Source organism: Piliocolobus tephrosceles, chromosome 5, assembly GCF_002776525.5.
Source record: "Piliocolobus tephrosceles isolate RC106 chromosome 5, ASM277652v3, whole genome shotgun sequence".
Lineage (NCBI taxonomy): Eukaryota > Metazoa > Chordata > Mammalia > Primates > Cercopithecidae > Piliocolobus > Piliocolobus tephrosceles.
The window spans coordinates 97061202-97086228 of record NC_045438.1 but is presented as its reverse complement, the minus strand read 5'-3'; the positions used below and the strand labels follow the sequence as shown (position 1 = coordinate 97086228).

Sequence of the window (25027 nt, the reverse complement as noted above, 5' to 3'; positions counted from 1 at the left end):
ATGATAATCTGGAGACTTGGCCATTAGTTAAAATCCAAGACAAAGAACCAGAGGCAAAATAGAACAGATGCAGATGAGCAGATAGGAGATATCACATTTCTCAGCTTTGTTTTGCTATCACTGTAATTGTTCACCCTAATCAAACTGGCATTTCTTCTTGGTAATTCTAAAAATACATCCTATTCGTAAGAAACAGACCCAGAATTTAATGCAGTGGGAAAGGAGGAATTTGAAGGATGTGCATTTTTCACACTACCTAGGAAAAGGACTGGAAAACTTCCATTTTGAATGTAAATTTGTCGAAAAAGAAATCAATATAAGACCTAAAAAGGTCATTCAACAAAATGCTGAGTAATAAGGTAAATCATTTTAAGTATTCGTCAAATTAAGTTAAAAATTGTATTTTAAGTACTCCCCCTTGAACTGAGTATTCCACACTAAAAAATTTATCTGAAGTATTTTTGAGAGACCTTAATGAACACAAAAGGTAACTAAAATAAAACTTTCAAAAGCAACTTTCTTTAGGCTGCCTGATTTTTATCTGTGACAAAGAGATGAAGAATGATGTTCCTAAGCCAAGATTAATGGTAAATTTTATAACTACTGAATCTGTACAAAGACAGAACCTAAGCAATTGCCAGGGATCATTACACCTACCTTGAACAATTACTGAGGACTAGAACATGTAAATTAAACACAGCTATTTGTGTCACAAATGCTAACTTTGGTGGTATAATTCATTAAAACTCCAAGTCAGGGGCAGGCAATTTTTTTCTGTATGAGGCCAGAAAGTAAATACATCAGGCTTTGTGGACCCAGACGCATGGACCAGGATATTAGGTGTGTAGGTTCTTATGCAACAAGAAAGAAAACAAATTTGCAACAATTTTTATTAATAAAATTCAAAATGCATCAATAATATGTACAATTTTTTGGTAACATATGTCTACTAATACTAATGCGAAGAATGGAAACTTTGGAGGAAACATTTCTCATAATTGGGATTCAAAGTTAGTGCTCTCCTATCATCAAATCGATTACAAATGTTCATCTGTAAAATGCTCCTGGGCCATGTAAAATATTCCAGCTGGCCATATTTACTTTCGCATTCCTTGCTCTTAGTACTAACATTACTTGAGAAACAAGTTAAAACACCAACACCACAAACCTTAATTTTCAAAAGTTGGCTTCTAAGTAACTAAAATCAACTTGAATATTAAAACTTCAAACTTTTTAACATAAAAGTGCCTAATCTTTAACAATCATTTATACAAAGAAACTTATTCTTCCCTGACTCTTAGTTAAAGGCTAAGTATAACAAAGATTACTAAATACAGATGAGAAATTTAATCTCCTTAAAAATCTTACAATCTAATAATTCAATTTAGGAGTAAAAACATACATAAAAATTTTTATCAGAAACTAGGACAACAGCAAATCAGGATTAAATAATCGAGGGCAATAAAATAATAAGGTGAAGAAGAAAGTTGAGTTTATTAAACGTGGGGAATGGGGAGTTAATTCACTAAGGTTTCATGAAAATGTACCTTGAATGCTTTTGGCAACACTAACTTGAAGTAAACGTTTAGTTTTTAAATTTAATCTGAATAACAACCTAATCTGACTTTAATCATAAATTTAAAACTATGTAACCTCACACTGATAAATACTTTTACAAAAGTTAAGAATAATCTCACTATTTTTCAAGTAACATCTGTATCTCAGTCTCACCAACAAGGGCCCTAGACTAGAAAATCAGTGCCTTTGAAAGATGTGTCTGACTCACAACTGCCAAATTAAAGGAAATCCTCATTCCTTGCTCCTAATAATAAATGAAGATATTAAATATTTAAAATATTTTCTCATGAACGATGAATTATGATTTTCTATTAGCCTCATTTTATTTAGATTATTGAAAATCTAAAAACCAACTAAACAAGATACATAAACCTAACAAGTAGAGGAAATCTGCTACCAAATATAACCATTAAAATGTGAAAATATCTTTTTCCAGGGGTATCCAAGACACTTTTCAAAAGTAATAATTTTTAGTGTAACATTTCTGCAGGAATGAGAAAAATCCAGTGATTTTATACTTGAAAAAGTTTTTGATTTTGGCACTTTAAACTATATTACAAAAGCATTTGGATTTGACAAGTCTCCTTTGCCCTAGTAATTTGAACTAATATAGCAATGAAGATTTTCTTAAATAAAAAATAAAGTATGAGTAACTTACAGTATGAAAGTGAACGTTGGTAAGAACTTCTTATTACCAAATTACAACTAGTGGCTAACAGAGTAGAGAACAAGCAGGAAACAAGTATGTGTATTTGGGGAATCTCCGTAGGTTTTTCTAATAACTCCAGACACAATTCAGAAGCATTTCTCTATATATCCAGCATCCAAACTTTAAAAATACATATGTGGATTCTGTCTGCACAACTGTATGTCAGTGTCAGTTAAAAATTCCCAATTATAATTCTTAGTTTTCATTTCCTCTTGCTCCAAAGGCAATACAGTTTAAACACATCCAGCTTTTTAAAAATCACATTTGAATTGGAAATCATAGAATTTTAGAGTTGAACAGCCTCTTAGAGGCAGTTTAATCTGAATCTTTTGGTTCTTCAAGTAAAGAAACTGGACTCAAAATTATACCTAAGATCACAAAGTACAGAGTGACAGAGGTGGGATTTCAACCCTAATTCCCTGACTCTTCAGTACCCGTTTTAACCAGGCTAAGCTGCAGCAGATTCTTCAGGCAACTTGAAATCAGAATTACACATGAGAGCTATTTGAAAAATTTCTATTTTGTCTACTACTTAGTGTGAAGAACCTTATTTTACTCCAAAACCCAAAGATTTTAAGAAAAGGTAAACATTTATTTTTATACTATGGTAAATATTAATGGAAGTTGAGCTCTGAAAATACTAACTTATATACAATTCCAAATTATTGCTATTTTCATCTTATTATCTTAAGTTTAAATAAAATCATTCAAATTTCAGATGTTAAATTATTTTCTTCTACTTTACTAACATTGCAGTAAGGATCTTAGTGTAGGGTGAAAGCTTAAAGCTGGGAATCAAGACACCCGAGTTTCTGTCTCACTTTTTACAATACTCTTAACTAGTTTACTGTCAAATCTCAACCTCTCTATTTCTCATCTCCTGATTAAGGATCAGGAGACAGATCCCTAGTGCCAGACATCTTATTTACATTGCTTCTAATTCTCACACCTTAGAAGATATGAATTATTCTACCTATTTTGCAGGAAACTGAAGCTCAGACAGATTAAGGAAATTTTCCAAGAAACTGAGCTGGTTAGTAGCTGAGCTGGAATTTAAAACCAGCTCTGCCTGACCCCAGCCAATGCCCATGTTCCTTGCATGACACGACTTTGCCCATATACTAATATAATGTGTGATCCTAGTATGGTTAGAACAAGAAGTACTACATTTGCAGGATTATTAGGGAGATTAAGGTGATAAACTAAAATACATGCTGAAAAAAAATACTGTAACTCTTTATTAAATTGAGAATGAATTTTTAGTAAAAAATTTTAAACTAGTTATGCTATAGATACTATTCTTATTACTGTCATCAACACTGAAGTAAGCACTGTAGAATTACAAAACACACCAATCTTGCTTTTAGAGAGAACACTGCAAATTAAACTGGAACCCCATCCCTATTTCAGTAGTTAAAAATAAAATTACTCTCAAAGTCCCATTAAATCACAAAATCACATACGTAAGTATATTTATTAAAATGTGTGTGTGTGTATAAATAGAACAGAAGAAATCAAGAGAACTTCTTATTAGTTCCTGCCCTTTCAAATAGATTTAGAAAACAACAATATTCTCAGATATGCAAGAAAAGATGAGAGATGCTTAATACTGGACACCTATACAGTATATATTAATACAGCGTACTATCAACCATCTTCACCCCTACAGATAAAGATACTGTGCTTCTGACAAAGAAATGTTTCCCCAAGTTTTCCTGTCATGTCTTACATATTCGGCAAAGTTAGTATCACTAAAATGTTTGGTAGACAGTGGACAACTTACGCCGTGAATGTGGTCACTGGCTCTTTTTGTAAAAAAAAAAAAAAAAAAAAGACCAGCAAATGTAGGGCCCATTAATAAACGTAACCTAAAAGCAAAACCAGAATTGAAGTTTCAGGTTATCTTTCCTGTGTATCTTGCCCTACAACTGAAAATATCGAATTAGCTCAAAATGAAACGTACTATGCACATTTGTCGTAAGTCCTCATACGTGACCTGATAACATACGACAGCTTCTTTACTGATTAGAATCGTCAATACCTCTACGACTCTGGTTCTTTTCCCAGCAATGGCCAAGGTGTTCATCTCTGCGTCTTCGGATAATGCCCACAAAGGTAATGACACTTTTGACCCTGTCAATTCACTCAGGGTTGCATCTACCTAGCTACAATTGCCCCCCGCCCCCACTTCTCTTTTTACCTCCGTGAACAACCCCCGCTAATCCCCCATAGAACCACACAAACCGCCTACTGAAGAAGCGTTCTCCACCTGACCCATCTTCTGCATTAAACATTCATTCCGTCTCAGCTCATTCTGTCGATTTGCTCTTTCGTAAATCGCAAGACAAAGCTAGGACAAAGCTGCAAATTCAGGAAATCCGCAGAAAGAGAAAGAAAAAACAGAGGAACAGATGGAAGAGGGTGGGGGGCGGCGCGGGGTCCGCCTGTCAACTGGCTTCAGGGCGCTGGGAAAGGAGTGGGGCGGGCGCGTAGGACCGTCCTCCCGAGCAACGCCAACTCCCACCACAGCTCCCTCCCCTCACCTCGATCTCGCGGATGTTGTTGGAGGTGACAAAGATGCCAATGCCAATGGGAATGAAGATGAGGCCGATGATGAAGAAAATAGGTAGCACCGTGCCAGCCGTAAGGATGGGCTGCCAAGCTGGAAGCCGTTGCTGTTTGAAGGCCGTGTTATCCGGTCTCCGAGTCTTCGCGGTGCCCCCCGGAGCACAAGGGGGCCCACCGTCCACTTCATCCTTCGCGTTATAGTTCATCGCCATCGATCCCCGGGGCACCGCTCCGCGACTTGCAGGTGGACCACCCAGGGAGCCCGCCGGCTGACCCTGACAGGAACCGCTCGAGGGCCACAGCCGCCGCCGCCACCGCCGCCACCAGCGCGACCGCCACAGACGCCTCCGCTGTAAGGCGGAAGAGGCGGGACACTCTTCCGCCAAAGGCCGCTGACAGGAAGCGAAAGTCGGCTGGAGACGCCAGAGGGAGGGAGAGAGGGAGGAGGGAGAAGAAGGAGGGACAAGGGGAGGGGAAAGGGGAGGAGGAGAGAAGGGGGAAGGAAAAGGCGGACGCACCCTGATCATCTGTCCTGTGACTGGCTCAGCCACCCGATCGCGAAGCTACGTTGGCGCATGCGCGGCCCTAGAGCTACGGGGATTCCGCGCCTGCGCTGTAGGCGTATCTTCGCTCTGTTGGCCGTGGCTTTAGTTAGCACGCACCTGCCTGCTACTCTGGTTATCGTGGCGAGTGCAGGTCTGGATTGCCAGACAGGTTTTTCTTTTTACCTCGAGGCTTTCTCTGAAGGGAGTGGGAGCATTTAAAAGGCAGCTTCAAGGGGGATTGAGTCGGGGGAGAATTAGCAGTATTTGCTTAGGTTGTAAAATCGCAACTTTAATTAAATAAATCGCCATTCATGGTGCAAGTAAAAACTTGGAACAGAGGTGCGTGACATGTACCCCTTTTGTCCTAAAGTCAAGAATCAATAATGTGACTTAGCCCTATTATCTTGCCTCTAATTAAGCGATTCTCACTTATTTTTCCTCTGTTGCTGATTCTCACGTCACTTTTCCCCTTTTCTGTGTCCGCCTTTCTCTTTTGCGCATTGATATAGGAAGTGTTTTGTAATAGGCTGTAGCTTTTTCTCTTACTGTTGTAAAAACCAGGACATATAGCATTACTACAAAATGAGATACCCCGTAAACACTTTAAAAGTGCCAGGTATTTAATGACCCAAGGAAATACTCGTGATGTAAAAGGTGACTAAGTCAGGATATTAGAGTAGTGTAGCGACTGTAGAAGTATAATATAGAGCGGAACTAAAAAGTGAGTAATGGCAACTCTGTTGACCGGATGATTTTTTTTTTTTTTTTCTGTTTCTTTGCACTTTTCTGTATTTTCCAAAATTTCTATAATAGGCGTATGTTATTTGTAAAATTTAAACAATTATATACAATCCACATTATACTGACATCTTTGAAATCCAGGCCAGAGATTAAGTCACATCATTTGAAAACAAATTACTTTTAGGCTTAGTCTGCAGTAATGCCTTAAAGAAGTTAAACTGAGGAAAGAGAAAATAAGGAGTGCTTGGTCCTCATAATTTACAATTAGGCTGGGCACCGTGGCTCACGCCTGTAATCCCAACGCTTTGGGAGGCTGAGGCAGGTGGATCACCTGAGGTCAGGAGTTCGAGACTAGCCTGGCCAACATGATGAAACCCCGTCTTTACTAAAAATACAAAATTAGCTGAGTGCGGTGGCCGGGCTTGTAATCCCAGCTACTTGGGAGGCTGAGGCAGGAGGATCACTTGAACCCGGGAGGCAGAGGTTGCAGTGAGTCGGAGATCCGCCATTACACTCCAGCCTAGGCGACAAGAGTGAAACTCCATCTCAAAAAAAAAAAAAAAAAAAAGTTTACAGTTAAAATTATTTTCAAAATGACAAGTCTAAAAAATGTGAGCCAATCACATATTTACTAGGCAGAGTTTAGAGTGATAAATGCTTGTTGCCCTCTAATAACTGACTTGCTTGGGTTTGCTCTTACATGACATTCATGCTCAAATTCTTAGCACTGCTGACATACTTAGGTCTATATTTTGTTTTGATCTGTTAAGTTTACCTTCAACCCCAGGCTCAAATGGAAAACAATCTATCACAGTTAATGGAGAAGGCATGGAATCCTTTTATTTTGCTAAGTTCTGTTGGTAAAAATGTATGCCAAAATATGGGCATATTGCAAAAGTACATATAAGGCAGGTTTTTCCTCCCCATTTCTGCGTATATCATCATGCCCACTAAATTTGATCTTTTTTTAATATTCTGCTATTCCAGCACTCTGTATAAATGGTCATTTTACCTTCATTTTTTGGTTTTGTTCTAGTGACCTGAGTGATTGTGATGTATTTATCTGCTTCCTTTTTCTTTATTTTTGTTTGTTCATAAGAAAATGAGTTAATCCCTTGTCTCTTTTTTTATTAGAAATGCCATTTTGACTGAAACATTTATAGAACTGAAACCTCCTGAGATTCTTCTCTAAAACTTACATTTTCAGATGAGGTCCAGGTGGATGAAATTGCTTTTCCAGATGTCTTGATATCCCTCCATTTCATTTTCTACTACTGTGTTCTGCCACCACAATATGCATCTTTAACCAACGGAAACATTTTTTTCAGCTCCACATTATTATCTCAGGGGACTCACAATTTTGTGATTTTCTTGGTCACATTATTTTATGATAGTCCTTACTAGGTGGTTTTTCATTTAATCTGCTGAAGTAGGAATTTTCAGAAGAAAGTATCATTCAGCATTTCTAGGGCAACAGAAGAGAATAGTTCTCACAATGGTTTACCATTTACACATTTTCAAACTGATTGCTAGGAGCGACTGGTGTGTGTTTGTGTGTATGTATGTTGATACATTTAGATTACACTTATATTGTTCAAATGATTGTTCATGTGCTGATTCTTGGTAAAAGTGGAATTTGTGTGGCTAAATGACATTTATTAATGCTATCAGATTAACATTCTAAGTACGCAGTCAATGCACGAGCCCCAGTACAAAAGTGAATCTGATAGAACAGATGCAAGCCCAACAATCTGAAAAGGTGTATATATTTAGCCTTTGGATGGGAAGTTTTATACAATTTTCCTTTTTTAGTTCAATTGCTGTGTTGTGCCACTGAATTCAGTAACCAGAAACATCTAAGAAAAAATACAGAAGAGTAACTATTGGGTATCTCTGGGAACAAGGAAGAGGAAACTGCACCTGGTCTTTTCACTGCCTAACCAAAGTAGATTTGCCACACAAATTTGATTGTTGGGTTCCTTTTATGTTTGGTGCTGCTGTAGCTCTCTAGCTTCTAACCATATTCAAACCATTTCATTCACATCTGTAGCAAGGATATTTTAAAAAGTTGAAGAGGGCCAAGAAATGTGTCATAGTTTTTACCATCATGAGTTTCAGAGAAAGTTCTTAGTGACTGGAAATGGTTTGAATTATTTTCAGTGGCTGGGTCATATTTTTGCAGGAACAACAACAACAAAAATATCTTTTCCTTTTCAGTTGACCATGGCAGCTTGGTGGAACTGCAAAATGTTCATTTGTAATTATCTCAGAGGACTTTTAGGAGAAAGGGTGATGTAGAAATTGTATAATAAATTTCATTTCCTGTATTTATTGCATCAGATATTGATTCAAACTGGGTTTTAAAAATTACTTTTTAAAATTGACCTTTTCCTGACTTTTATGTAGTGTACTTATTGAATACTTTCAGTTAGATATTTAAGAAACTCCCTTTGTTCTCACACTGAGAGATTGACTGATTAGCCTGAGGTCATTGGTGGTGTGATAGAAAATTTTGCAAGTTCTTGAATAGCCAGTCAGTAATCAGAAATACGAGTCTAACAAGATGTTTTAATGGTTAGTGTCATTAGAGGAAAGAGCAATTACACCAAAATACTTTAGTAGACAGCCTAAGAACTTTGTTTTGGATGGAAATAAGGCTTCATTTCTCATAATTCCATACTTTTTGATTTTGGTTTTTTGTTTTCTTGAGGTGCTGTCTATCACCCAGGTGGGACTGCAGTGGCTCACTGCAACCTCCACCTCCCAGGCTCAAGCGATTCTCCAACCTCAGCCTGCCAAGTACGTGGGACCACAGGTATGTGCCACCACAGCCAACTAAATTTTTGTATTTTGGGTAGAGACATGGTTTTGCCATGTTACCCAAGCTGGTCTCGAACTCCTGAGCTCAGGTCCTCCACCCGCCTTGGCTTCCCAAAGTGCTGGGATTACAGGCGTGCCCAGCCAATTATATACTTTAAATTAAAGAATGTAATTCTAACAAGACTTCAGACTTCATAACTTCTACTGCATAGAATCTCTCAGTTGATTACATCCCCATGGCACCTATTTTTTCATTAGGTGCCATCAATTATAGATAAGGTCTTTTATTCAAATATGATGTTGCCATCTCTAGGTTAACAGCCAACTGACATCTGTTACAAGCAGTTAATTTCTTTAAAAAGGGGAACAGAGGAGGAAAGAGGCTTAGTTTACGCCAAGAGAGTCGTCAAGAGATACAGGATATTTACGCCAAGAGAGTCGTCAAGAGATACAGGATACAAGTAGATATTTTTTAAATGTTAATTCTTTTTTTTTTTTTTTTTTTTTTGAGACGGAGTCTTGCTCTGTCGCCCAGGTTGGAGTACAATGGCACGATCTCGGCTCATTGCTACCTCCGCCTCCTGGGTTCAAGCAATTCTCCTGCCTCAGCCTCCCGAGTAGCTGGGATTACAGGTGCCCACCACCATGCCCAGCTAATTTTTGTATTTTTAGTAGAGACGGGGTTTCTCTATGTTGTCCAGGCTGCTCTCGAACCCCTGACCTCAGGTGATCCGCCTGCCTCGGCCTCCCAAAGTGCTGGAATTACAGGCGTGAGCCACCGCACCCAGCCTAAAAACGTTAATTCTTTTTTTTTTTTTTTTTTTTCTTTTTTTTTGGAGACGGAGTCTCGCTCTGTTGCCGGGGTTGGAGTGCAGTGGCGGGATCTCAGCTCACTGCAAGCTCCGCCTCCCGGGTTTAGCCATTCTCCTGCCTCAGCCTCCAGAGTAGCTGGGACTACAGGCACCCGCCACCTCGCCCGGCTAGGTTTTTGTATATTTTTTAGTAGAGACGGGGTTTCACCGTGTTAGCCAGGATGGTCTCGATCTCCTGACCTCGTGATCCGCCCGTCTCGGCCTCCCAAAGTGCTGGGATTACAGGCTTGAGCCACCGCGCCCGGCAAAAACGTTAATTCTTTATAAATTATATGTTTGGATCATTTTTAGATTTGATTTAAATTTATACTTTACTATTTTTCCAAGTTTTAGAAAGCCAGCGTGAGAGGGATTTCATTTCATCATGATTTTTTTTAACACTTGAGTCACTTGAGTCATTAAAATAACTCCAACATATTCATGAAGTATCTTCACAAAATGGACTTAAAAGTGAAAGTTGGCTTTTGTTGAGCCTCAGAAATCAAACATTGGGCCAGGCCTGGTGGCTCACGCCAGTAATCCCAACATTTTGGGAGGCTGAGGCAGGCAGATCACAAGATCAGGAGATCGAGACCATCCTGGCTAAAACGGTGAAACCCCGTCTCTACTAAAAATACAAAAAATTAGCCGGGTGTGGTGGTGGGCACCTGTAGTCCCAGCTACTCAGGACGCTGAGGCAGGAGAATCGCTTGAACCCAGGAGAGGGAGGTTGCAGTGAGCCGAGATGGTGCCACTGCACTCCAGCCTGCACTCAAAAATAAAGGGAGGGAGGGAGGAAGGAAGGAAGGAAGGAAAGAAAGAAGGAAAGAAAGAAGGAAGGGAGGGGAAAGGATATTTTGTCAGCACTAAATATTTATGACAACAAAGGCGAATACCAAGGGTTTCCCTCTGACCAGCACACCATGAGGCACAAGATAGGTTCAACAGACTGTTTCACAACATCATTTGTATTGTCACTGAATCTCCTGGGAGGAGAAATCTGCACTCGCTGTCTTTGCTTCCTTAACCCAGTCACTCAGCAACCCACTGCTCTCTGACTTCACACCTCACCTCCACTGAAACTGCTTTGCTAGCTAATCCCCACTCATCCTTCAAGATTCAGGTCAGCAGCCAATTTGAGGAATACTTCTTTGACCCCTTTGGTGGAGTTAACAGCTGCTTTCAGAGCTCAAGGTAATGTATATATGATGTCTGTCCTTGCACTTACTTACTGTGTAGTATTGAAAACTATCTGTTTACGTCTGTCTTTGTTACCAGATATAAATGAGTTCCTCAAGGTCAGAGACTTTTTATGCATTTCTACATCTCCAACACCTGGCAAAGTGCCTAGGCCATAAAAGGTACTTGATAAATCTTGTTGAACTGACCTGACCTACTCTCAATGAACCCACATTTTAGTGGGAGAGACAACTTGCTGACAACTGAAATATTATATAATGAAGTCAGTGTCACACAAGATGTGTGTTCAAGGGGTTGTAGGAGCACTGAGGAGGTACCACATGTTGTACCCTTATGATGTCAAAAACTAAACTGTGAGGAAATTGGAAATAAGGTCAGAGTTACATTGTGGTTCTCCACATAGGAGAATAGAGAAAAGAGAGCCTTATGCTAATATTACATGTACTATAAATGCTAAGCAAGACTGTGTACTCTGGGTGATCATGTTCTTTTCCTGAAGCAAGATCTCAGCAGATGATGGTGACCATGCAAACAGACATCTCTGGTGCCCTCCATTTCTGGGAGATAATCAGTTTGTTGTCCCACTGCCTGCTTATGTCAATGCTCCACGTGGGCACCAATACATGCCCCTTTGTGAAGCAAAAATGAGCCCACTTCTCTCAATAAAGCAATATAAACCATCTTGAGGCCTGATGAAACTCTTGTCTTTTCAAAGGCATACCTTCCCTTAGAATCAGTGATTACTGAAGGTCTTTTCTTATGTAATCCAGATGATCTGCCTCTGAAACCTTCCGTGGGCACAGAAATTTCTGCAAGGAAAGCATCAGCAGCCAGAATAATTTGGTGAGGAAGATTTGGCACAGAATACCTTGACTGAGGTATTGCTCCCAAAGGAGCAATTCTCTGGGGTTAGGAGTCAATTATTAGGTGCCTACAAAACACCCTGTTATTTTGACTAAACCTGCCTTGCTATGAAGGAGAAAAAAGAACTGTGCGCCGAAAACCAGAATGGCCAAAAAAGAATGCAGCTGTGGTCATGGAAAAGGTCCTTGAATAACAGGGAAAGGGAGACAGGGCAGTTTAAGGAAGGATAGGAAAAGGCTACTTCCTAGCAGGAATTAATAAACTAATGTTTTTATTATTTAATAAGAGAAACCCATTCCCTTGTTTCAAATAAGGCAAAGATAAGTTAGGATTGGATGTAGCTATAGATCCCTATTTCTGGCACAGGCTGATAAAAATAAAGGAGGTCAGAACACAACCCCACTCTCACCCACATCCCACTTTGCAAAAACCATGACCCAACTGCCTCTGTAGATACTGAGCTGTGGACTGCAGGCAAAGCCTCAGGAGCCTTTGCTCTACTGAGTGATCTACCTTTAGATGACAGCAGCAGCTGCGGAGTAACATCTGAATGTTGATTGACAATGCAGTTTGTGAGAATAAAGCAGGGAGGGAAACCCTTTAACCAGTTTCCATTTTTTGGTGTCTTGAAGTTTTCATCTTACTAAAGAATCAAACCGTGGTATAATCCAGAGGAAGAGCATACCTCATCCTGGCAGCCCTGCTATACCACATCTGCTTATCCATAGTGAAAGAAACCATATTTTTAAGAAAATATGAAATGCAGAGATGAAAACTGTTTTAGAGCAAATGATTTTAAATAAAAAGAAGGTTGCGTACTCATTTTAAATGATTTTAATTTTCTGAATACTATGTTCCAACTCAAGATATTGCACAATGCTTTAATATTACACTTGTTATTTTTCTCACACTAGTGAGATTTTGATAAACATAGTTGACTTTGAAAGTAACAGAGAATGTTTTCATTGGTTAAGTAATTTCAATGAGCTGTGAGGAACTGAAAGCAAGCTATTACATTCATATAAAAGATAAGTACATATCCATAAATTCACTTGGATTCAATGAAAAATAATAAACTCATGTACTTGATAAAACTTAAAGGAAACAGAATTTTACATGGTGCAAAAATAGAATGTATTTCTTAAAGTTTTCAGTGTTGTTTTGCTTTTGAAAACCCTTAGACCTAAAAGAATTCTAAGAATATCAGGCCACATTATAAACCCCTTATTTGTAGAAGCAAACAGTTGATAATTTTAAAACAAAATCTAGATTAAATAAATATAGTTCTTCATTATTAAAATAACAAAATCTATGATGGTACGGTAAAATTTCCCTAAATAATATAAACAAAAAACGACACCGGAAAATAAATGTATCATGTTATGGCATCTATAAACATTTCTGTTCAAATGTATGGATCTACAGCATTTTCCCTAGGTAACACACACAGTTGTTATCACATTATGGAATAAATGCTGAAAAATTAAGAAAAAAATACTAATGGTCACTAGGCCAAAGTCAATTCCAAAAAACTCTCTCAATTTTTATAAACTTTTATTATAGTGATTTTTATTGTATTACAACAATTTTTTTCTTTTTTTCTTTTGCTTTGTGATTCATATTTTTAGCAGAGGCATAGCACTGGAGATAAAGAAGAGGAAATATTATGCCTCAGGTGCCAGTTGTGTTTTTTTAACTTCCATTTTGCACTTTTGCTATTTTTAGACTTGTTGCTCATCAGATTCATGAACACACCCTACTTTTGCTATTTTTTTTTTTTTCAATTCATTTCCAGGAAAACTCAACCACAGCATTAGGAGAAAAGGCAAAAACTTTACATTGCCTGATACACCATTTTTTCTTGCTCTGCCACTGATTTTTAGTAGCTGTGTATTACTGCAGTAGTGTTGTTGTCTCTATTAATGCTTAGAGATTACACACCCTAAATTTTTTTATGGTCATCCTAAGATACAATGAATTCTTCACATTTTGTGAAAATCACAGGCATCTGACAGCTGGTGTATTTATCTACTATCTTCATCAGACTCGAATATTTTATAAAATACTTGAGAAACGATCTCTACCAAAGATATCCTCATGAAACACTCCCTTATCAGAAAGAAAAGGGTAAAATATGGATTAGTTCAATTGAACTAGAAACACTGATTATGATTATATTTCAGAAAACAGTTACAATTATTTCATTAAAAATGATTCTCATTTAGATTGATGATTGGAGACTTATTTATAAGGAAAGATAGAGAAATTTTATGAGCCTAGGATTGTGCCAGGATTGCATGTGAGGGCAGTTTTTTCAAATGGATATGCATGTTGAGATGTGACTATTTATGATCTTATTTTCTTATTCATTAGATAAGGAGATGATCAGTGTTTTCTGGGGTTTTGTTTTGTTGTTAATTTTGCATATTCTCTTATTTCAAAATTAATCTAATTAATTTTATTCGTGTGTCACCCAGATTGCTTTTGGGTTTAAACACAGGACTTAATCATAGCATGGACAGAAAAAGCTCTGCATCTGTCTAAATGACTCTAATTGCACCATCATCCTCATTGTTCTTGTAAGTTCCAAGTTCATTATAAATCCAGGGAGAAAAAAAACCCTTCAAATCCAAATATACATACATTTCTTATAGTATTTTAATTTAAATCAAGAAGTATTTAAAATCTTATCCTCTAACATTTTCACTATTAGTATAATAAAATTCCCACAAGTTGAGAAAGTTATTTGCTTCAAATACGAATCTAATATATCAGAATAATTTTGCCATCAGAGGTACAAACATTGGCAAATAGGATACTTAACTGTGAGTCAAAAAATATAACAGTCTAACTAAAACACTTTTCTAATTGAAAATGTCATTACAGTCAACATTTTCAGAAAACAAAACCCAGTAACAATTCTAAAAATCTTCACACATACACACTCCAGTTTTCTTAGTAACCAAAATTCTGGAAGATTATGTGATGTTTTCACAATCATTCGAGCTAGGGCAAGCCTACTGTAACATTTCTTTTACTTTTAAAAATTAAAAATAATTTTAACATGTAATATAATTTACATGTTGAAAATGATTTGCCAATTTCCCAAGGTGAATCTTAAAACCTTCCAGGATTAGGTAGGGGAGGAAATCCAGCATTAATTTTTCTATTCCAGAGACTCGGTTTGGATGCCCATGTGTGGGCTTCTAAAGCTGAGCACAACCTGTGGACTAGAGAAATGGGCCAGCAGTCCTCTTTGTGTGGCTTTTAGTTATCCTTGTGACACTCGGAAGCATGCTGTCTTTAATTTCAGTAAAGTTACATGATAAATGATTTCCACATTCAGAAACTGATGTGTCAACTCTAATTTATCTTTAAAGTTATCTTTAAAGACCTTAATAAAAACATGTCCATATTAACAGTCTTAAAAAAAAAAAAAAAGTATATTACCAGGGTTTCAAGTTTGGACTTTAGATGCACATTTTCACATAAAACTAAATTCAACAGTAGCTCTGACATTGAGATTTCAGTAATGCATGTTGTGCTTTTTATCTTCAAAGAATATATTCTCTAACCTACCTGTAGTTATGAAAGTCTTTCAAAATCAAGGGGAAAAAAGTTATCGATCCTGAGATTTCTTGTACTACTTTTTCTTTCTGGATTTTGGGGTTTTTGTGTGTGTGTGTGTATGGGTTTGTCTTTGAGACCGAGTCTCACTCTGTCACCCAGGCTGGAGTGCAGTGACACAATCATGGCTCACTGCAGCCTCCATCTCCTGGGATCAAGTGATCCTCCCACCTCAGCCTCCCAAGTAGCTAGGACTACAGGCAGGAGCAACCAGCCCAGCTAGCTTTTTATTTTTATTTTTTTAAGTAACTCTCACTGTGTTGCCCAGGCTGATCCTGAACTCCTGGGCTGAAGCGATTCTCCCACCTTGGCCTCCCAAAGTGCCGGGATTATAGGCATGACCCACTGTGCCCAGTCTTATTTTTTTAAAAAGATACTGACATTTTAGGTCTGTTTTTATATTCAAGTTTTGGTTGGATTAGATTGTGAGAACTAGCTTTATTTCACAGTCCTTATTATAAGTCTTACACATACAAGTAAATAATTCAATCAGAAGTGTAGTTGAACTGTCAGTCGAAGCTGTTCTTATTACCCTCACTGGTTAAACTGGTACATCTCCTTTTATGAATTTGTTCTATATAAAAATCAATTCATCCAAGGTTTTTGGCCCAGAACGCCAGAAAGAGCAACTATAGAAACTGATTTTTAGTATTTAAATTAAGCTTTTAAGTCAGAGCATTATTTGTTAGTATTGAACCATGATCAGAACCATAGCATTGTACAAGCAATAGTAAAACCTCTTCCAGAATCTCCTGCTTCTAAGTTTTACCTCTTGAATTTACCTCAGGAAATATAGTTGTACTTTCTTTTTTTCAGAATTAACAAATTGATAAAAAGAAAATAATTATAGGTTACCATTTTGAATGCAACAATACCAACACTTTGAAGAACTGACAGTGTATTCTGTAGATATATGTGCCAGAGACTATGAAAAAGGGAAACACTTTAGGAAAAAAATTACATTACAAAATGTATTATAAAAAATCAGTTATACATCATGTGCCCATAGACCTGAAAGCTTTGCAAAAAGAAATTTCTTTTGGCACATAGATTGAATTGCTTTCTTGCTACATATTTTCATATTATCAGCAAGGCCATTTTCAGCTTTCACATTATATCCTTAAAAAAAAAAAAATCACTGGAAGTAGTAAAATATTTCCAGTAGTGATCAGTAGCATGGAGGACCTTAGTCATGATTGAGGGCTGTCCATTCAATAGGGATTCAGAGGTCATACACACACCCAGTATGTGCTTGGTTTACCATTTCATCTGGAGTTCGTTCGTAACTGGTGAATGATGATGCTTTCTATAAAGAGAAAAAAGACATGGCATTTTCAATTAAACTGAAACTGAGAATCAAGCTACATCATTTCACTAAAAGATCATAAATGTTAAATAACAAAACAAACAAAAACTGGTACATGAGGCTAATAGACGCTCCTGCATTACTATTCTTGGGCAATGTCTCTATATCGGCGTATGTACTTTACCTCGAAATTTCTTAAATCCCTTTAGAAACTACCTCTAATGTTCTGACAATAGTAGATCAGTTTTAACCAAGGTAAGAACTGAAAACAAAGATAGTAATTGCTATATACAAACCCCATAATGAGAAACCAGACTATTTCCTAGAAGTAACTAATCTTCCAGCCAAACTTTCTGTTCCGAACAATATTTATACCCCTTCAATTTCTTTGTGTGTGTGTGTGTGTGTGTATTAGAGTTTTAATAAGGAGATATTATTTCTAAGAAGTCAATAAATATAGGTGACTTACTTTTGTCTCTGACTGCTTCTTTTTTGCATAACTATATGTTTATTATTTATTTATTTATTTATTTGAGATTGAGTCTCGCTCTGTCACCCAGGCTGGAGTGCAGTGGTGCAGTCTCGGCTCACTGCAAGCTCTGCCTCCCAGGTTCACACCATTCTCCTGCCTCAGCCTCCCGAATAGCTGGGACTACAGGCGGCTGCCACCATGCCCGGCTAATTTTTTGTATGAGAGTAGAGACGGGGTTTCACCGTGTTAGTCAGGATGGTCTTAATCTCCTGACCTCGTGATCTGCCTGCCTCGGCCCCCCTATATGTTTTAAAATATAAATTTATTCTTATAAAAATAAATTTAAACTAGATGGAGATAGTAATTACAATAGTCCAGCACATTATGGATAATTAATATTTATATTTATTCAGCTGGTTTTTCTTTTATAGTAACCTTTATGCCTTCATGAACATGTATCAGTATGACTCATTTCATTCATTTATTGAGGCTGTATACTGTGCTAGGTAGGCATGGAACTACATGTATGACCAAATGAGACAGATTCCTAACATCACTGAGATTATACACAGCAGAGGAAAGAAAATTTTCAAACCTCAAATAGTTTCTTCACCTGAAAAATTTATTATTAATACCTCCTTGTCAACATATGGTATATGTTGTGAGTACAGAAACTTATGTCAGGGTTTATCAATAACATGAAGAAATTTCTACCTATTATTTTCACATTAACCTCAAGTACCTAGTATTTAAGTTTTATTTTTACTTATGTAGTTAGTATATAAGTAAACATTAATTAAATCATATTATGCCATAGACTTATAGGTTCATAGTAATTACACACAGTGCATGATTATCTGCCAAAAAAAAATTGTTTTCTTAATTTGGTGTCGTTAACTTTACCTCATGATGACCAATAGGTGGGGCTATTTCCATTTTGTCCCTCAGCCTTTTGGCTTGAATTTGAGGTAGATAAGAAAGCCAAGTAAGATGAATACAGAATGTCTTATATACCTAAGAATATTTAGTTATGAAGGTTTTCTGAAGCTCTTAAGACATACATACTATATTGTACTATGCCAGAAGCCTGAAATGTTCCAGCTTCAACCTCTTTAAATGCCTAAAAATATATCAAAATCTTCAGGCAAAAAAATTTAAATACTAATTAAATAATATGTAAAAAATTAGCATCCAAAATTAAAATGATGTTTCTCACTACTTTAAAAAAAAATTGCAGTAGATTGCAAATAGTAAAAAGACCCACGTCTCAAATCTCCCTGGTAAAATTAAAGTATCTCCAATTTCCTTCCCTTAAGAAAGCATAGATAAAGAGTGAAATCAGAATTGTTCTTATTGTGGATGTAATTCAGAAATCTTTTGCCTTTGCTTCTACGGTACAAAATAAGGGTATTAGAGAGCATCTCAAAAATCCCTTTAAGGGTTAACATTTTGTATTACTACAATACCTTCTTTCTCCTTCAGTGTGCAGCAGTGGAAATTTACAAAATACTAGGATTAAGGCAATTTAGAGTTGTCTTGTCTTAATCCTAGCATTTTGCACAACTTAGTTGCCTTGTCTTAATCCTAGCATTTCAAAATCTCCATCATAGTAATAAGGGTCCGTACACAGAAGAAGCAATGTCTTGGTGGACCAAAACATTTAATTACTGTATTTAAATTAGCAAACTCATAATCCTTGCATGCTGTGTATGCTAATGCCATTAATCAGATTGTGTTATTAAATCAAATGTCTCAGAAATATTTGATAATGCTAAATAAGAGTTTACCTTATATAAATTGTACTTTAATAAAAGGTGGTATTTAATATTTATGTACATAAACTTTATTTAAACGAATACAATTAAGCCCCAAATTATGTTGTTTATGTGGAGATACACTTCATTTTACTTCTAGAGATAGTGAAATAAAATCTATATGATATTGGCTCTATTAATTGAAACTTATTAAACAGATTTACTAAATCTATAGTTGCTTATTAGCTATGTTTTCCCCAAGTCTCAACTGAACTTACTCAAATAAGAATCACCCAGCCAATACACAAAATTGTGAGAAATTTTTAAAATGTTGCTTTAAAGCCGGGCTTGGTGGCTCACGCCTGTAATCCCAGCACTTTGGGATGATGAAGCGGGTGGATCACTTGAGGTCAGGAGTTCAAGACCAGTCTGGCCAACATGGTGAAACCCCACCTCTACTAAAAATACAAGAAATTAGTTGGGCACAGTGGCATGCACCTGTAATCCCAGTTACTCTGGAGGCTGAGGCGGGAGAATAGCTTGAACCCAGGAGGCAGAAGTTGCAGTGAGCCAAGATGGCACCACTGCACTCCAGCCTAGGCGAGAGAGCGAGACTCAGTCTCAAAAAAAACATATTGCTTTAAGCCATTACATTTTGAAGTAACTCATTATACAGTCAAATTGTCTGAGGTACATGCAGTCCATGTTGCCAGCAAAAAAAAAAAAAATTAAATACATTTTTAAAAATTAGTGCTTTGGGGATTAATGCCATTCTTTGTGTAAAAAAAAGAGAGACTTGATTTCCCAAGTCTCTTCCTGTCTTTTTATATATAGTACAATAAAATAATGTTATAAATCTTATTGAAGTTACAGATTCAGTGAGCAGATTTTATTCCATCTCCTACTGTCTTCATTTCATCCCAGAACAAGATTCAAATATAGGTCATTTGGGGCCTCTAAAATAACCTCAGTAAAATCAGGTATAATTTTTCATAACTTTTCTTCTTACAGATCACAATTTTGCACAACCATCATAATTTTTCTTCTTACCGATACCACTTTTCTGACAATAGTGATTTGGAGAGCACTTTATAGGCAGATTGAAACCAAAGACCATAGGTATTTACCACCTCTGTCAGCAAACTCAAAATAGCAAAGCACTGAAATTTGGGGCCCTCTGATATGAAGATGTTTAGTAACATAATTTCCTTTTTTTCCTAATTGAAAGTTTAAAAAACTCTAAATTTCAATGAACATATACATATGAGACACTGAGTTTTTATATATTTTTGACATTAGTGGCTTATAAAGTGTACTTAGAGACAATTTCCCCTATATGTTTCTCTCCAGTGTTACCTTGATTTTTTTTTTTCTTTAAAAAAACTTCAGGTAACACATTAAATACATTATTTGTTATTATGACATTATTGTGAAATGGTGTAGTTTTTATTAAGTCTTTTAGTACACTAGCTATTGGATAACTTCCTGGAAAGGAAGTTAACATGTTATCAATTCCTAATTACACTTGATTTCTGAGCTTACTAAATATTTATCCTCCTTGTGTGGTATCCCAAAACTACTAGCCAATCATATGACTTGAGATCCAAAGCTGTATGCATGAGAGAGGATTTGGGGAGACATTTGGGGGAGAATGTCTCCTGAGTGCAGAGTGAGGCAACCTCACAACAAATTAGAATTCTGTTTCCTCCCAGGAGGTCTCCTTGGCTGTAGAGTGGGAAAGATGTACTCCCTAAAAAACCAATACCTCCCTCCGAAGTAATTCATGTTTATACACTGCCAAACACTGCAAAGGAACACTTGAGCTCTAAATTAAAAACAAACAAACAAAAAATTCTTCTCTAGCAAATAAGGCCACATCGCTTTAATAACTAGCCTCTAAGTTCACATACTAAAGACAAAACATACCAGAAATTCAACTTATAACAAGACGTTACATCAGCAAAGGAGGACTGCTTTATCCACAGGAAGCTGTACACCAAGTTACAGAACAAAAACATGTCCTCTTGGATTTTGCGTCAATTTGCCTATATATAGCCTGCTTCCCATGTTCTATGGCCCCCTACCCACCAGGGGATCTGCCTAGAGGTGCCAGGTTAGGGCTGTGCTATTCTTCCCCTCCCCCGACCAACTACCAAACATCAGCTTTGAACCTACTGGCCTCAGAACAACTTGTCAAGTGCAAAAATGCCCTACATTCTACATACCTTTTAGAAGTACTTAGATATGATTTACTTTTAAGTTTCTCATTTTCATAAACTGCTTCAGGGTTCAATCCTGTTATTATCACATTCAGAAATTAATCAGAGTTCTGTTAAAACATCTGTTTTAAATGGGAAGTTCAAGAAACTTCCTCTCTTGTTTTGGACTTGTATTCGTCTTTTGGATTCAGATCAGCTAATTAAAAATACTTCCGATAATAGGTTCTGTCATTTGCTCTAGGAAACTTTTGAACCAGATAATACAAACTCCCTTGGGAGTTCTCAACCACCTAATAGTTTATTTGCTTCCTTCCAGCAGGTTTCTCACTCTACCATCAGCCCAAATTATCCCCTTACCTCCCCAAGATGCAGAAGTCACCAATAATCACAGTCATAACTGATAAATTCTTTTTTGGCAAGCTAATTTCTTATCTCCAGCAGAGATTGCTGTTTTACAGATACAAGCAAATTTGAATTAGTTCCCATATGTAACGTTAACTATAAATAAAAACTAAGTAATGGAAAAATAGGAAAGTATCTGAGCAAAGCATGCGGAGGTTCTCCTTCTTTTTTTTTTTTTTTTTACCAAAAACACCTTTATTCTCGTCTTCAAAGAAGAAGCTCTTTTCTTCTTTTTCCAGGATAATCATGATTAACTTACAAAAATGGGTACACACCTTCAAAGCGATTCCCTTTAACGGGAAACTCAGCTTTATGGGATTTAAACATTAGAAGGTGGGGGGAAAAAATTCCATTTTCTTGTCATTAAAAGACAAAACAGAATCTAGTGTAAATCAAGGAAACTCATTCACACTTCAGGTCCTTCTCCTCCAGGAACCAGCATTGTTATATTATTTCCAGTTAGCAAAATCTGGTCTACTTTAGTAATCCTTCTTCCTTCTGGTGTGATTTCAAACTCAGTGACATCTTCCAGTACCATATTGACAAAGTCATCAAATCCTAGAAGAGTACCAACAATTTCCTTATCACTCTTCATCACAATGTGAATTCTTGATCCTATACATTTGTCCACAAGCTCTAATGGCAGCAGCTGTGATGGGTTGGTAGTAGCATTAGCCGCTGTGGCTATGCCGGAAGTGGGTTCTACTCTTTTAAACACAGATGGTAAATACCTAGGTTGTTCTAAGTCTATGGCTAGTCACAGAATAGCATGCAAAATAACATTATGTGTGAAAACTGAGGTCACTGCACTTTTTAAATGAGGACAATATTCAAAATATTATTATAAGAACTTTTTCACATAATTTCTATATAAATATCCCAGTAGCTCAAAATCATTTAGCAGTATTATTTTGACCCAATGAGTATGAGTGTTTCAATCTATGTATGCATGTACACTTTACTCACTTGAAGTAGTTTCATCATATGAAATAATGAATAATGTACTAGGAGGAACTGAAGAACTGATTTTTGGTCCTGGTCTTATCATTAATAAGATGGTTAGACATCTGTATGCCTCAGGGCTTTTTTTAAAAGGGTTTGTTGCTGTTTGCCTTCTTTAGTAATAGATAATTATCCTCTTGATCTCTAAGGTCTACTTCAGTTCTAACCAGTTCTGTGATTTTGCATATATGTAGCATTAGCAGAAGTAGAGAGGCCAAAAGTACTTTTACCAGATAAGTAATTAGCCATTAGATCTTAGGAAAAGCATTGTAGCAGGCAGGATCTTGTAAGGTGCTTGCTAAACAATAGTGAAGCATATTATATTATGGCTCTAAGGGAGAATGCCAGAACCATAAAAAATTATAGCTCCGTGCTAAATCATAGGCCAAGGTAGGGTGATATGCCAAAGGTTACACAACCTTTTGGTGGTAGAAAAGAGTATGGCTCCAGTCTCATGGTTTTCAGTTCTCTCAGGTATCGAGTCCATTTTTCAGCAGCCCTTCTTCTCTGGATATTCACCCTGATATCTATCCTAAATCTAAATCCTGCTTTTTGGTGGTGTTTGGTCCTTTAAAATGAGAGCCTCTCATCCTATTTTGAGGGTCCTTCATGAACTTGAGGAGCATGAGACAAACCCCTGAAACCTCCTCATTCTTGAAGTGCCTTTGTGTTCCTCTGGGGGAGTCGGAAAGGGTGAGGAAAGGGCCATTTATAACTCGTGCATGTACTGTGTGTTTATACTTCACGGAAAGCTCTCAGGCCCCTTTCTTCACAGGCATGGTGGCTTCTGAGGTGAGAACTCCCCAGTCCAGGACTCCTGGCTGTTTTGCATCCATCACCTGCTGTTGTGCCTTTGGAGGGAAATAGAAGTAACTTTCACTACCCAAAAATGACAGTACCTGGACTTCTGTAATTCTGCCACCTCATTACCTGCATGTTCTCACACAGGACTTGTTAACTGCTTCCATGTCATTCTCACTGGTTTGTGTTGCAAAGAGAGGAATCAGAAATAGCTCTTGCTTGCCCAACTTTCTGCCATTTTTCAGCTGCTAGTTTTGTTTATCTACAGTGAGTGCCAAGCTTTCTACAGCAGTGGACAGGACTTTAAACCTCAGGATAGATTCTGAAATAATTGTTTATCTTCCTAGAAGAGGTAATGTTCATAAAATAGGCTTTGAACAGAGAAGGACACATCTGCCAAAAAAAAAAAAAAAAAAAAGGAGAAAGGGCAATTCAGGGAGAAGGAACAAATTGAGCAAGTCAAGGAAGGGTGGCATGGCCTGACAGTCAAGCAATTATTTAAGCCTGGAGTGTGGGGGTCTTGCCAAGGGAAGGGAAAGGTGCTCAGAAGAATGGAGAAGTAGAGCCCAGTCACAGAGTGCCTCAAGTATATAGCATCGTATCCTGTGAGTAATGAGGAACTTTTGGGGGGTTTTCAAATAGAGATGATTATGATATGATATGATATGATATGATATGATATGATATGATCAACTTGCACTTTGGAAAACTGCAAGAATGAAAAATGAATCCTAGAGTTTTGAGACTGGAGATTACAAGACCAATTAGGAGAGTATCAGAGTAACCCAGATGAAAAGTACTTAAAACCCTCAATTTAGGCCATGGTAGGGGAAATGGAGAGGAGGAATCAGCTGCTAGAGATGTTAGTGAATAAGCAGGGCTTGCTGAATGAGGGCAGAAGGAGAAAGAGAAGCATAGATGGCTACCAGGTTTCTAGCTTGAGAGACTGAATGGGTCAGGATATCCCTGTTGAGATGGAGAATAATAAGAGAAGGAGAAGATTTGGAGGAAGACAGGGCAGTATTGAAAATGGTTTTTAGACAAGCTGATTTGGAAACACACACTATAAAGATGGATACACAGTTGGTGATAGAAGTTTGGGAGTCATCAGCATCTGGGTGTAGATGAAATAACCAGAGCCAGCTTGTAGAGCAAGAACATGGCTTTTGATAGAGATGTGGGAGACATCAATCCTTATTGAGTATATATAAAATAAGGAGCCAACAAGGGAAACTGAAGCAGAGCAAAGAGGTGAAAGAAGCAGCAAAGCAAATTAGATATCTTGGTCATTGAGGGAAAAGAGCACAGCCTAACTCTGCCCTTGCCCTTACTAGAGACCGGAGGTTTGTTTTCTGGAAAAACTGACCTAAGAAGTTCTGGACCCAGACACAAGAATGGGCAGCAGACTGATTGCAGGGGAGTAAAAAGGTTATACCTTGAGCTGTGAGATTCTCATCTTACCTCCCCTAACCTGTTCCCATAATTCAGATAGTCTGCCCCAGAAAGGTTACTGGAGGACTTTTCCCTTTAAAAACTATTAGAAGATGTAAAGAGAAAGAGAGAGAGAG

General features: G+C 37.4%; 2 protein-coding genes, 1 long non-coding RNA gene and 1 pseudogene across 3 annotated transcripts in view; 1 reads left to right on the top strand and 3 right to left on the bottom strand.

Moving 5' to 3' along the window:
- Nucleotides 1-5416, bottom strand: part of TMEM30A (transmembrane protein 30A) — a 33224-nt gene extending 27808 nt beyond the window's left edge. The window contains exon 1 of the mRNA XM_023219260.3: nt 4831-5416. Within this exon, the coding sequence (XP_023075028.1) occupies nt 4831-5382 (552 nt within the window). The 5' untranslated portion in view covers nt 5383-5416. The remainder of the gene's footprint in view (nt 1-4830) is intronic.
- On the top strand, nt 5391-12701 carry LOC111547461. The gene is made up of 3 exons (XR_002733144.2): nt 5391-5739; nt 11091-11173; nt 11783-12701. It is a non-coding gene; the product is annotated as an uncharacterized LOC111547461 (long non-coding RNA).
- FILIP1 (filamin A interacting protein 1) overlaps nt 12695-25027 on the bottom strand; it is a 208258-nt gene continuing 195925 nt past the window's right edge. The window contains exon 7 of the mRNA XM_023219263.2: nt 12695-16809. Within this exon, the coding sequence (XP_023075031.1) occupies nt 16769-16809 (41 nt within the window). The 3' untranslated portion in view covers nt 12695-16768. The remainder of the gene's footprint in view (nt 16810-25027) is intronic.
- LOC111547469 lies at nt 22063-23594 on the bottom strand (annotated as a pseudogene).